The sequence below is a fragment of the Tauraco erythrolophus genome, chromosome 15 (assembly GCF_009769465.1).
Source record: "Tauraco erythrolophus isolate bTauEry1 chromosome 15, bTauEry1.pri, whole genome shotgun sequence".
Taxonomy (NCBI): Eukaryota; Metazoa; Chordata; class Aves; order Musophagiformes; family Musophagidae; genus Tauraco; species Tauraco erythrolophus.
The window spans coordinates 5685852-5699134 of NC_141479.1; the positions used below are offsets into that span (position 1 = coordinate 5685852).

At 35.1% G+C, this 13283-nt stretch overlaps 1 protein-coding gene across 2 annotated transcripts in view; it reads right to left on the minus strand.

Annotated features, from left to right (window-relative positions):
* CHD9 (chromodomain helicase DNA binding protein 9) overlaps positions 1-13283 on the minus strand; it is a 98225-nt gene that overhangs the window by 41160 nt on the left and 43782 nt on the right. For both annotated transcript variants that reach the window (XM_086621060.1, XM_086621061.1), the window contains 4 exons: positions 5144-5255; positions 2167-2313; positions 885-953; positions 741-796 (listed from right to left, as the gene is read on the minus strand). In XM_086621060.1, coding sequence (XP_086477186.1) covers positions 741-796; positions 885-953; positions 2167-2313; positions 5144-5255 — 384 coding nt within the window. The remainder of the gene's footprint in view (positions 1-740; positions 797-884; positions 954-2166; positions 2314-5143; positions 5256-13283) is intronic.

The following is a 13283-nucleotide window of genomic DNA, read 5'->3' on the forward strand; positions in this document are numbered from 1 at the left end:
CTAGAAGTAAAGAAGAGCTACTGCTGGGTATTACTGAATCTTGGATGAAAAGACAGACATTTACCCTTTCAGACAACAAGACCTAAATGATCTCCAGAAACATGTGAATCCACAGTCTCAAAAAATTGCATTTATTAGCAAGAGTCTAATGTAATTACTCATAGAGGTAAAATTAAAAACGCGCTTGCCTTCTCAACATCAAGAAGAGTAGTGACAGAAAGATAGGTATGAAATTTTAAACAGGAAGATATGGAGAAAGTCTCTTTCTTCTTCATTCTTTTTTTTCCTACTTCTGATGTAAAATAAATTCTATTGCTAGAAGTTTTTTTGTTTTTAAAACAGTAAGACTGACTCCTACATCAACTTCTCCTTAATGTATGACACTGTAAAACTAATCTAGGTTCACAAAGTAGCTCTGATTCAAATTCATGAAATCAAAATCAGCCTCAGACACATACCCATGCTAAATGTAATAAATATACTTTCTCTAAAAATTCTGTTCTTCTGGCAATAATGGCTGTCACCTTATTGGTCAGTGCTAGTTTCACAACACTGATATTTTACAAATTATTACTAACACTATAATGCAGATTCTTAGCAATTCTAAGATTAAATTCAACCTCGAAAGATGACAAAATCTGGTTTTAAGTAATCTTCAAACAATACAAGACTTCAGTACAGGAATATGGTACTTATTATTTCAGTCAACACCTCCAGTGAAACAACTTTCTAATACTTACTAGTTCTTGTATTTTACAAAAAACTCTTCTGTTTCTACTGTCATCCCAGCAGATATCTAGGAAAGGAAATTCAAGGAAAACGTAAAACGATGGATACAAAACCCTTTTTCAAATAAGCAGCTTCATGCCATGACAATCACTTACTTCTTTCTTTACTACCCTGGAGGATAAGATTTTGTCTACAATTGCTGCATCTTCTTCACTTGGATTTTCCTATAAATGAAGGAAAACAATGACATTATAAATTGCAGTAAATGCCCTCTCTTCAAACTGATCAGGCTTAAAACCTTCAAACACAAGTGGCTTGTTAAAAGATCAACAATAAAGGCAAATTTGACCTCTACCAGTAGCGTTCTCTTTAAGAGTTTCGGAGTAAAATTGAAAATCCAGGTTTATATCCAGAGAGAAATACATGCAAAAGTACAGTGAAGTCTGGCACTTCCAAAGAGCATCAGATGCTATGCTCCCCTGCCAAACACACTTATAGTGCAAGCAGTGGTGATTCTGACGCTTTCCAGACACAGGCTCACTGTGAATGCCCTGCTGGGCTGATGTGATGCAGTGGACATAGTCAGAGTTGTGTTATACAGAAATGGAGAAATAAGAACTCTGGCAGACAGGTTAAAAAAATTTAATAAAACAAAAGCAGCATGTGTCAAACTCAATTCAACAGGTTTACTCCAAACACAGATAACAAACATGCTGTGGAATCAGGTAGACAAGGTCATGCCTGGGAATTCCAGCAGGGCTTAGGTGTGACACAGATAGGGGATTACTTCGGTCTGCAGAGACTGAAGCTGTGGTTTCAGAGACAAAGAGCCAATCTTTTAAAGGTTGCTTCCAACAAAGTCACCTTCCCTCTTTTCTGATGTCTTCCCAATCACACTATCCTTCTCCCCTCCCTTACAACTTTGGGACTCCTTCAAACATCTCATGAACACTTTTTTTCCTGTTTCTTTCCTGCCACTTTATTTACGTAGAATGGCTCAACAGTAAGTTTGAGTACCAGAGCTGGCACCAGTTAAACAGTGAAGTGTAAACCTGACGGGGGTAAAAAAGAGAGGAGTATCCTTTATAAAAATCTCAGTAAGCAGAGATCTCCATAGGCTCGATTCATTTTGTACCTCTGAAAGAGTCATGGTAATATTAGCACAGTTTTTTCATATGCCTGTGTACCATAGCACATCATTGCACCTACCCTTACACTTCTCCTTGACCTTCGTTAAGTACACGAATGTTTAGAACAAAAGAAAAAATGGCAATAAGCCACATCTTCCAGTTTTCAACATCTTAGCAAAATGTCACATTAAATAAACTATGGCTTAGTAATAATAATGTATCCCCTTCCAAGTTATGAGCTATATTCACTGAACTCCTTCAGACAACTGGGAAGTTCCCACTACAGACCAAGACAGTTCTTGCTTACCACAAATAACTGTAAAGGCTGTTCAGCAGGTAAAGGTGCAGAATTCTTTTTGATCTTAACGGAAACTTTAGCTTCTTCTTCTGATTGCTTTCCTTCTCCTTCTTCAGCATATTTTTTCCTTTTAACTTGACGATTTGATCTTCTCTTCTGTACACAGGAAAATGAAAACAAGAGGTTTACAAAAAGCTCCCTCTAACATGAATTAGAAGTTTAAGGACACTCTAAGCAACACTTCAGCTGTATCAAAAACCAAAGGTCAACATTTGCTAAAAAACATGAAGCATGTGAATCACGGGGGGACAGAAGTAGCCATATACTATTTCCAATCAATGAAACTAATTTTTTTTCTGTTTCATATAAACATTTGACACTTTTACTTTTAGAATTCAAAAGCAAACATGGACCAATATTTTCAGGGTATGGAAACAAAGGTATTACATAATAGATCTCCCATAAGCATCAGTATTTCAACAGCAATTTCATAATGCAGTGTAACAGCAGCGTGTTACTGTCCAATTCGAGAATCTGAGTGAAAAATACAAAATATGCTGAAATGTCTCTATTAAATGATAGTGTTGTACAAAAAGTTGCAAAGATTTTCACTAGATCACATTGGTCAGATTGCCCATGAAGTCTGATTCGATGGCTAATACAAGTTTGTTGCTTTGTTAATGCATTTGTTTTCTCCTCCACCTTAATCAAGCTTGTTTAACAGCAGCATTTTGCTTACTGTGTTTTATCTATCTAATCTTCCACTCTTGTTTCTGCATGAATCTGAGGACAATAAGCCTAAGAAAATAATTCCTTCTCACTCACTAAGTTTCAAATACTTAGATTATTAGGATATCACATATCCTCTCCACCCCTCAGTACCAACATATGAGACACTGCATACTTAATCATAAGATTAATTAGTAAACTCATTGGATAAATAATGATAGCCGAATCAAACTAGTCAGCTAACATTTGAAAACACTGCAACCTGCTTGTGAGAACTGAACAGTCACAAAAAAAAAAAAATCAGCAAAAGTAAAACACTCTATAAAATTAATTAATTATATTGAGATACTCAGCAAAGCATAATTTTCTTCAGGACAAGCCATTGCTGGTTGCAATACACTGCAGTAATCAGTTGGGAGAAGAACAAGTTGCGAATAGAACAAAAAACAAAATCCTGTGGTCATACTGGCTTCTGCAGAGCAGATATTAAGTAACAGTAAGATTGCAGCACAGGAACTTTCTTCTTGACTGTTAAATACAGCCCGTGGTCTGGCTAGTATCTGCTAGAAGACCTAGTTAGACTTTAACAAATACATTACATGTATTTTGTTAAGGTAGATAGAGTAGTGACACTGCATATACAGTAAATACAATCAAAGAATGGGCATCACCATTCTTCTGGAGAAGGTGGGGCAAGTGCATACATCAATCTACTCAATCAACTTTCCACAATAATGTAGCCACATTAGCTATTCTTCAGTTAAAAAGTGTGTGTGCCGGGTGGGGTGTTAGCACAAAGAAGATTCAGATTTAAACAGACATACTTATCTGACATAAAATGTCTCATTATAGTTAAATCAACAATAGTTTACTGACAGAAGTAGTTTTTTTTTTTAAATGCCAGTTAATAGGAGCAATGCAAAACAATGTATGAATTAGAAATTTAGCATTTAGTATTTGTTTAATTTTTCAAAAACTAATGACAGATTAACCAGCATTTTCAACCCTTCCTACTATGTTTATGATAAAATAAAGAAATAATCTTCAATCTTTTGTATTATATTTGCTGGCCTATATTACACCTATCTGATTACAGAACATTTTTAGTAAGTTACAGTACCTCAGAACCACCAAACCTGCTTTCATCTCCTTTAGTGTACTAAATGGACTTTCTATACCAAGACAAATCCCCCAAGAATGAATAATTTCATGTTCTCTTCCAGGTAACCTTTACCTAAGACAAGCTATCACTTATATTAATAAAAAGTCATTCTGGGAAATGGCTTCTGATCCTTTTTTTGCCCGTAGCATTATTATCTGTGAAATACTAAAGGGCAACTCAGTATCTCATAATTGTTTTCTGACATTGCCATCAAATAATGCAATTAATTTTTATTTAACAACACCTTATTTTGAATACTGATTTCATCTCTGTGGATGAAATTGCCACAGGATAAAAACCTGTGCATTTCCAGTACATAACCTTACTTTTAATCGAGTTTGCCCTAAGGCAAGAAAGTCATAATTCTGTTACTAACATATGCATAAATAGGATATAATCTCTTACAAACAGTTCATACTTCTTTGTGCATAAGGTTTGTAAATAATTAGCTATGCTACTGTTATACCAGAGCCGTCTACGAAATAATTGCATAAAGTTACAATGGACATATTCCTCAAGGGAACGACTCCATCACGTTACTTCTTGATCTGAAACTTCCCTCAGAAGTATTCCACGAGCAACTAGAGCCTATCCGCATATCGGTCATTGCTCCCTTGAGATCCAATACTGCAAGAAACCAATTCTTTCAGTTTCTACAGAAGCAGAGTTCAGAAAAAACAGAAAAGTCTGAAACATGCCTTTTACATGTCCTCAAAGATAAATGTCCCTTCTATTAGGTAATCTCTGCATTTTCTGCACAAATTCAGCCAAAGTAAGGATCAGGTCTAACTGCCAGCTCCATAGATGAATACTTACAATCTCAAATCTATGGATTTCTGTACTGAAATGCAACAGATACAAGCAGGGCATTGACGTCCCATTACAGAAAGGGGACTCTAACCTGTAGGATTTCCTGATTTTCAACTGGGAAAAGTAGCTGATAATGTAAAGTTCTGCCTATGAGAGACAGACAGCAAAGAGAGAGTAACTGTCACTATGCAGAAGGAATATAAAACTTTTTGAAGAGAAGGGAAAAAAGACCTGTAGAAATAACAACACATACAAATTTAAAAAGGCAAAACTCTGACTACTTACCTGTGAGTCTTCATCTTTTAGTTGCCGCTGCGGAGTCTGCTTTGCATCAGACAATTCATCTGAAGATTCGTTTTTTCTTTTCTGCTTCTTCCCCAGTGTGATGATTAGTTTTCTGTTAGGAAAAGAACACAACATCTCAGTGAACACGATATACTAGTCTACTTAACATCAAGATTAAAAATAACGCCAGATCCACTAGCAATTCCCGTATGCTTCTTTATATACAACTCAGGATGCACCACTGACTGAAACATGAAAAATATGTCTCAAAACAAAAAAGCTACTACTTTACAGCAGACAGCATTTTCTACTACTGTTACTGAATTTCTCTACAGGCAAGCAGTTACCTTACTATCACAAACTCCTCTCTATCATACATATTTTAAATCTATAAATGAGCAAGAGAGATGAAAAATCCAATCTTTAAACTCACTGACAATGGTAAACTATACAAAGCATAAATACCATCTGCACATGACAACAGTAAATGATTTATCATAAACAATTTATCCTTGCAAAACATATCTTCTCTTATTTTTACTCAAAAAAATAGCTATGGACAACAATCTAAAAACATTCAAAGCTGTCTGAAATGCAAAACTTGTATGTTTAAATAAGTTACTGAATGGTAAAAATGAGGGAATTGCACAAATCCTTTTTACCTTTTAAAAAGAAAAGTAAAAAAGCATTTGTATTCAAAATCCAGCAGTTTTATCTGTAAGAAATCTCAGAACCTCTCAGGATATGTTAAGAACCAACAGTGTGTTGAATAAATTAGTTAAATTCTAATGGAAAAGTACCAATTATTTCTTTGTTCAGATTTAAAGGTTACACTGTAAATCATGTTACCAATTAATCTGATTTGTTTTTAACTAAAAGGTGTCAAAATATTTTTTTTCCCTATTTGAAATGTGCCAAATACTCCTCTTGAAATATGTTTTCTATGGCATAATTGCAGAATGATGACAAACTATCCAGCAAGATCATAGATAAAGAGCTGCCCTAAAATATCTATTTTATGTATTACCTAATCATCAGATCAGAAAAGGAGTTAACTGTTCCAGCACACAAACCTCTTCTGCCATTTTACGGACCAAATGAAACACAAGACTTCAGTCTCTATACAGACAACACAAGTTATTTTATATCAAAATAGCATCAAATAAATTGGTCACCTGAAAAACCACTGATGAGAAAGCAGTGGTTGAAACAGTTGTATCTCATTTGCTTCTCTTTGCAAGCCTTCAGATATGAGAACTGTCACATATTTGCTACATCCAGACTAACAGTCCACACAGAAAATGAAAATCTTAAGTTACTAAAACACTGCACACTATAGATCGTTTAAGCAACATGGCTTACCAAAGATTACAGCATATTTTAAGCAGCAACAGACATTTTCATTGATTTTCAATATTTAATAACTATGTTCAGTCAAAAGGCAAAAAAAAAACCCAAAACCCCACTAAGCCATTTTCCAATCCTGTGTTTTTTTACTTCTAGTATGAAGTGAATGGCCCTGGTGAATCCATATTGAAATTAAGCTGCAGTAAGCACAACCACAGATCTGCTTGTGCAAAAGCAAATCTGGTTCTCAAACCCTTGCTTTTCATTAGGTGTTCTCAGTTTAATTATTACTTAGAAAACATGTTTCATAATTGCAGGAAATAATTCGAACCAGAAACACACTGGTTTTCCTACTGTCTTCAAGAGTAGTTTGTTGTTCCCCCCCACCCCCCGCACCCCCACTTGCTCTTCTGATCAAGATTTATTTTAAGACTGTCGGTTTCTCAGTTTATTTGTCCAACATGAATCCTTCTAGTGATGGACTTGGATAAATCACTTCTTCCATTTCTATCTCGCTTTGTTTCATAGAATTTAAATGTTACATTAGCACTTGTCGGCCAATACGTCAGATTAGCTAATACATTCCAAAGCGATGCAGACAAGACACTGTGATTGAACTGAGCTTGTTGTTAAATGGAATTGTGGATGCTAAAATCTAATATGGATTTAAAGGTAAACTTGATAAACTTGAGTGAGAATTTCTTGGAAGACCAGTAAATCCATGAAACAGTACCTATTCCACAAAGTTCCTGGATTGCATCTTTGGCGTTTGGAAAAATATTATCGTGTATGTTTTCTCTGCTCTTAATTTCTTGCTATATCATCTGCTTCTGGCCATTGCTGGAGAGAGGATACTAGCGTAGATGAAACTCCAGCCTCAACTGGGTACGCACTCTTCTAAACTTTGTCCATATGTTATGAAGTGCAACAAGCTGTGCTGATCCGTTCCTGCCCCTTGTTGATCTTTTCATTGAAATCACTGGTCATAAAGCACACTCAATCCATTGAACTCTCATAATACAACTTGTAAATTATTGGGTTTTGACCAATAAGATCGATCCCAAGTCTTCTCTCTGGTTTGGAGTAAAGCCTGATGCATGTATGGCATGCAGTGACGATTGTGAATGTGATACACGTTTTGATTTTTAAATGAAAAACAAGGCTACTAATAACGAAGGACAAGGATAACCAAATGTTCTTCCATCAAAAAAGCATTGAGATATAAGTCAAGCTGGAAGGGGTCTCTGGAAGACATCTAGTCCCTACTCAAAGCCAGCTTCAGAGTTCTTCTATGTTGCTCAGTCCAGTCCAAGTTCTGCTTGTCTCCAAGGCTGGCATCTTCCTGGGCAACCTATTCCACATCTAGATTCTCTTCTGTGAAATGGTACACTAAAACGCTTCATAAATGCATGTTGCTCTGTTAAGTACTTGCATTTGTGCAACCATAGTTTATCCTCATCTCATGCACTACTGCCCAATATTTTAGGCTCCAGTTCCTCTTGGGTTCAAGAAGCACAAATTAAGAAAGGCCACGACTATTTTACTATGGGATGTAGCAGTATCCATTGAACAGCAGAGGCTTTTAAAGGACCTCCCCTTTTAGAACATGGTCTTATTTTGTGATTAGATTGTTTTCCTCTCCTCTCTGTAGTTGTAGGACCTCCTTGTTCACATCTTGTTCTGCCCCTGCTGACTTACACATAATATTCCATTTTCATATCAGCTTTTTTGTTTAATTTTGATCTTGTATTCCCTGTCCCCAGTACTTCTCTTCAAAAGCATCTCCCTGAAATTTTCTTAACATCTTCTCTACATGTCACAGATCAGAATGTTTCCTCCTCTCTTTGGATATGGTGCCAATGAGAGGAACAGACACACAGTTTCACTTCTTTCTGATCCAGTGCCCAGAACCACAATGCTCTTTGCTATCAGAAGTTGCTGAACAACAGTATGGTGCCAAAGTCACACATTTCTATTAGTAAAAATGCAATCTGCTCATATTTTGGCCAAAAACTTCTAAAAAACCTGCTATGTGAAAACAATGATTTTCAGAAGCTTGTAAACTGGATCAATTCTGTGAAAATTTTTCATTGAGAGAGTAAGTTCTCTTGCCAGTTTACAAATTTCTGCATGAAGGCACAAAGATCCTTGGCTAAAATCCCTTTTTCCACCCTGAAACAAACTGTTCTGAACAGAAACTATCTATCCTGTTTCTATGAAAAGGAAACAGCACGCTGTAGACACAGAATAAATAATATCACTAGACTCCATTCCAATTCCACTTTCTCTTGCCTTTTATAATTTATAATGTATCTTATTACATAACATCTAGAAATACTTTAACAATCACTGTAGATTTCTTCAACATATCTTACCTTCTTCTGTAACTACGAACTAAAGATGTTGAGAAACTTAGACCAAGGGAAAAGTTTTAAAAAAAATCATCTCATCAGCCATTATTACTTCTGATCCTTAGCACAAGACTCCTAACGTGGTTTAGATCCACAAAACTAAAAGACTTAAGGTATCACCAAGACCACTAGGAACCACTATTAAGGAGCATTGGAACCTCTCTCTTATAAATTAAGGACCAGTAGGAATCTGCTCCATTGTCCTTCTGTTTGAGTTGTCACCACTTTGAACAGCTTTAAAATTACAAAGAACAGTTTTCAAAGCCTTCCAAACAGTGAACAGGAGAAAAGATTAAAGAGGAAAGAAAAGACAAACAGAAAATATGCATTAGGCATGTAAGAAACATTAAGTATTGCTGGCCTTCAACGCATGCCTTGAATACATCATTTTACTTCAATTCTCCCAAACCAAGTAACTAATTATTAGTGTCCAAAGTCACCTCCCAAATATTTTAATTTGTTGTCAAAGCACTTAGTTGTATTACTAGCAAAAAACTCCTACGTTATCAACAGTATTAGTATTTCTCTATGACTAAAACTTAGCTAAAAATCTTATTTATTAGCAAAATACTAAGCAGATATTTATTTGACAAGATAGTGTATCCTCTTTGAATGGGAGTTAAATTGGTTGCTCCTATCCTTTTAGTATACGTTTAATAAATAATACTAACACACTAATACGAGCCCCTGTCTCCTCCTCCAGTTATATTTCAGATAAATCACTTTTGGATTGTGCACAGATTTTTAACACACTCCTATAGCAGTATTAGAACCAACAGCCATTTTAAGTTCATATAACATTGGAATAATAATGCAAGAGAACAAACAAGTGTTTAGTTATTTATTCAGTAAGACCACGCTATGCTGCATTCATGTATTTTGCAGTAGAAACTTAAGATTATGTCACTCAGACCCAACTTGTGCATCAAAACTAGAACCTGGGAGCAGAGAAAACCTCACCGAGAAGTCACAGCTCAGTGCATGCAAAGACATCCCAGAAGGACAATCGAATTCGGAATTTGTGTGCCGTTTCTAATCATGACAGAAGTAGTTTATGATCTAACGGAACAAAGATTCAGGGAGCATCTCTTCCCTTTGAGCACAGACCAATTAGCCAACGTTTCCCGACTTACATGAAACACAAAAGACAACTCCCATTGCCTGCCTTCTAGGGAATTCACTCCAAGTTCTGTGCATTTAAACTTAAACAATACAGGATCAGTGCAACAGGTGAATCACTTCCCTTCCAGCTCTCTTCCCCACGTCTCCTGTTCCTAACTGAGTTCACAAAGGTTTCAAACTCTCTTAATAGTATCACATCAACAAGTGATAAAGATTTGCTGTCAGGGTCTTAGGCCCTAAAATGCTCTGTCTTGTAAACAGTACATGTGAGATCTACTTCAAGGCAATAAGGACATTTACTCATTTGAGTAGTGAACAGAATCACATAGGACTTACTGGATTCATTACTACATAATTAAAAGGTTAATAAAAAAAAATCCACCATTTTTTTTTTAGCACATGAAACAATACAGACATTTCTGATAACAGGAAATAGTTTTGAACTTAAGAACTACCACCCTGAATCGAACTTCTATAAATCCAATTCTTAGGATCTGGGGGATTTATTTATTTAAACTATGCCGTGATTAAAAAAAAAGCTAAATGTAGTCTGCTGATATTGTCCTTTACATCACCAATGCAAAGCTGCTGCTTTTCATCAGGGCCATGATATTTAATTTTATGTTTGAGTAGGTGGGAATACATTGAGAGCTATAAAATCTAAATGCCAATCTAATTTTTGAACAACAGAATGTTCACAAATTCATAGTTCTTCTATCCTTCATATCAAGTGGTAAGAAGTAGATTTTTTTAGTTTAAATATGTATCACCTTAAAATGGAAAAAGTAGAATTATAATCAGTTAGAAAAAGTTTATAAATAGAAACAAGTTCTACTCAAAAATATTAAGAGTTTAAATAGATTCCTAAACATCAACACACCTTGGTAGATCACCAGGATGTGAAAAGTGGTTCTGCAGTCCTTAAAAATTGTAAAGTTAATTTTAAAGAATTAACTTGATCAGTAATCAACATATAAAGCAAACTGGTTACTTAATCTGGTAACGTTAAATCTATTATGCATGTATTCTTCTAATAATTTCTGTCATATGCTTATAATGGTCTTGGTAATAAATGAATTTAGTCATTTATCTTCATCAATGCTTATGGTACAGAAACTTTACTAATTACTGAATCCAGTTCTAAACCATTTGACTGAAATTAACAGGCATTATTTCTTTCACTTCAACAGGTCAGAGGATTAAAAACCTTAATCTACATCTTTAGAAAGAAACTACAGCCTGCCTAGAAAGTAACTGCTATTAATTTATAACTAGCAATGATAAATTTGAAAGAATCATGCTATAATATTTCTTCTGTACTTGTAGATCTCAGAGGAAATCACTAAAAGAAACGTAAACAGTTAACGTGAAGCTCCCAAACACATACCAATTACGTTTAATTAGCAAGGAAAAAAAAAGAAAGACTGTTTAAAAGTCATGCCATCTCCTAAATTAAGACATAGTAGTTAAAACTCATCTTGATCCTAGATGAGGGCTACACAATTTCCGTAAAAGCAGTATTGTATTACATTCAAAAACACACTTTTTTCTTTTTTTTTTTTTTTTTTTTTTTTTACTGATGGCTACCAGGCAAGTTTATCAAGTTCTGTTCAGGAACTAGTGTTCCAGCTCCAGCTCTACCAGATCAACAAGGCAGAGTATATCGTTTCCACAGATGGACAGCTGTGCAGCTCTGCAAATCCTCCTCGAGAGCAATACAGGATATGCTACACAGAGAGGATCCGTGCCGCGATCTCAGTGAAGTTTATCATCACCATCAAAGTAAGACTTTGCTGTTTGAGTGCTGGACTAGAGAACGTACAATTGTGCTCATATTGGATAGCCTATGTTTGATGCTACCAGAGATGTCAAAGATGAAATTAAAATAATTCTCCAAACATTTCTCAAAGAAAAATTAAAATCAAGGTATTTGGTAGTAGTTTCTGCTCTTTCAGGTCTATACGAGCCCATAAATCAAACAGGCGTCACCTGAAATGCGTCTGACTTGAGATCTTCTCAAACACACATAACTTCACACCACCTCCTGCACTAGTCTGGCTCTCAGAATCCAACCTGAATCAGCTATTTAACACTTACTGCAAGTTAAATGTGTTTGCTAGAGAAAACACTCAATACAAAGACAGACACTCATCTGAGATGGACATATCATAGTAGACCTCCTTCTAAAAAGGAAACGCAGATGCACCCAAATTCTCCACTACTGTCAAAAACATATACTTAGCTTATTCTTTTGACCTTAGACTTCTATTGGCTGTAAGGTTTCACTCATGATTTTACTGCCTGTAGAAGAACTACAGTTGATAGTAACAGTTGGAAATTGTTTATTTATCTTTTTAATCAAAAGGGCACTTCGTAGCGTCTTTGGGTTTTCTTTCTTGCTTAAATGCAAGCAATGTCATATATACGACTTCACTATTTTTTTTTCTCCTTATTGAGTAAAAAAGAAAAAAATAGTAATTGTTCTCTTCCAACTGTAAGCAGATCTCAAAACTCCTTTTTTCCAAGAAAAAAACCAAAAGTTTTCATAGAATTGAAGTCCTCCCTTCCCCTTCTTGCCCAATAAAGCACCTATCTTCTAAAGACATTATTTTAGCATGGTAAAATTTTCTCCCAAGATTCAGTCAGAGTCTGTTTTATTTTAAGATAAACGAAAAAAATCAATGTAGCAACCCACACATCTCAAACCCCAATCTTACTTTGACATAACAATAATTTCCACAATGTGCTTAGATTAGTTAAGAAATATTTTCTTAAGAATCTAAGATAGGAAGAAAGCTTCAGAAGAGTTGTTTAGCCATCTAAACCTCTTAACTAGTCATTTAATTTTGTTCATCTCTAAACAAAACCAATTTTATTAACCACACAATTTTTTTTAACCACCTTTGAAAAGACAAGCATAGCTATTCTACAGTAAATATTCTTCTTATTTAAGATCAAGAGTTACATTTGCACAGAAAACAGTGTCTGGTAAGATTATTCTTTAAGAAAAAAAATCAAGGCCGTCTTGCAATTTCTGCTCTTCAGAACCCATGTAGTATATTCTTTGCTAAATAGTTAATATTTTATGTATTATATAAATAATACAAAATAGTGCTAACACAACAAAGCAACACATGAAGCTGTTTGGATACAAAAATGAAGTATGGTTGCCTCAAAACATTTGATTTACTGCTGTCCATAAAAATACATAGAAATTCTGTTAAATCAGTACTACATGGCTCTAGAAGACTCTCTTCACT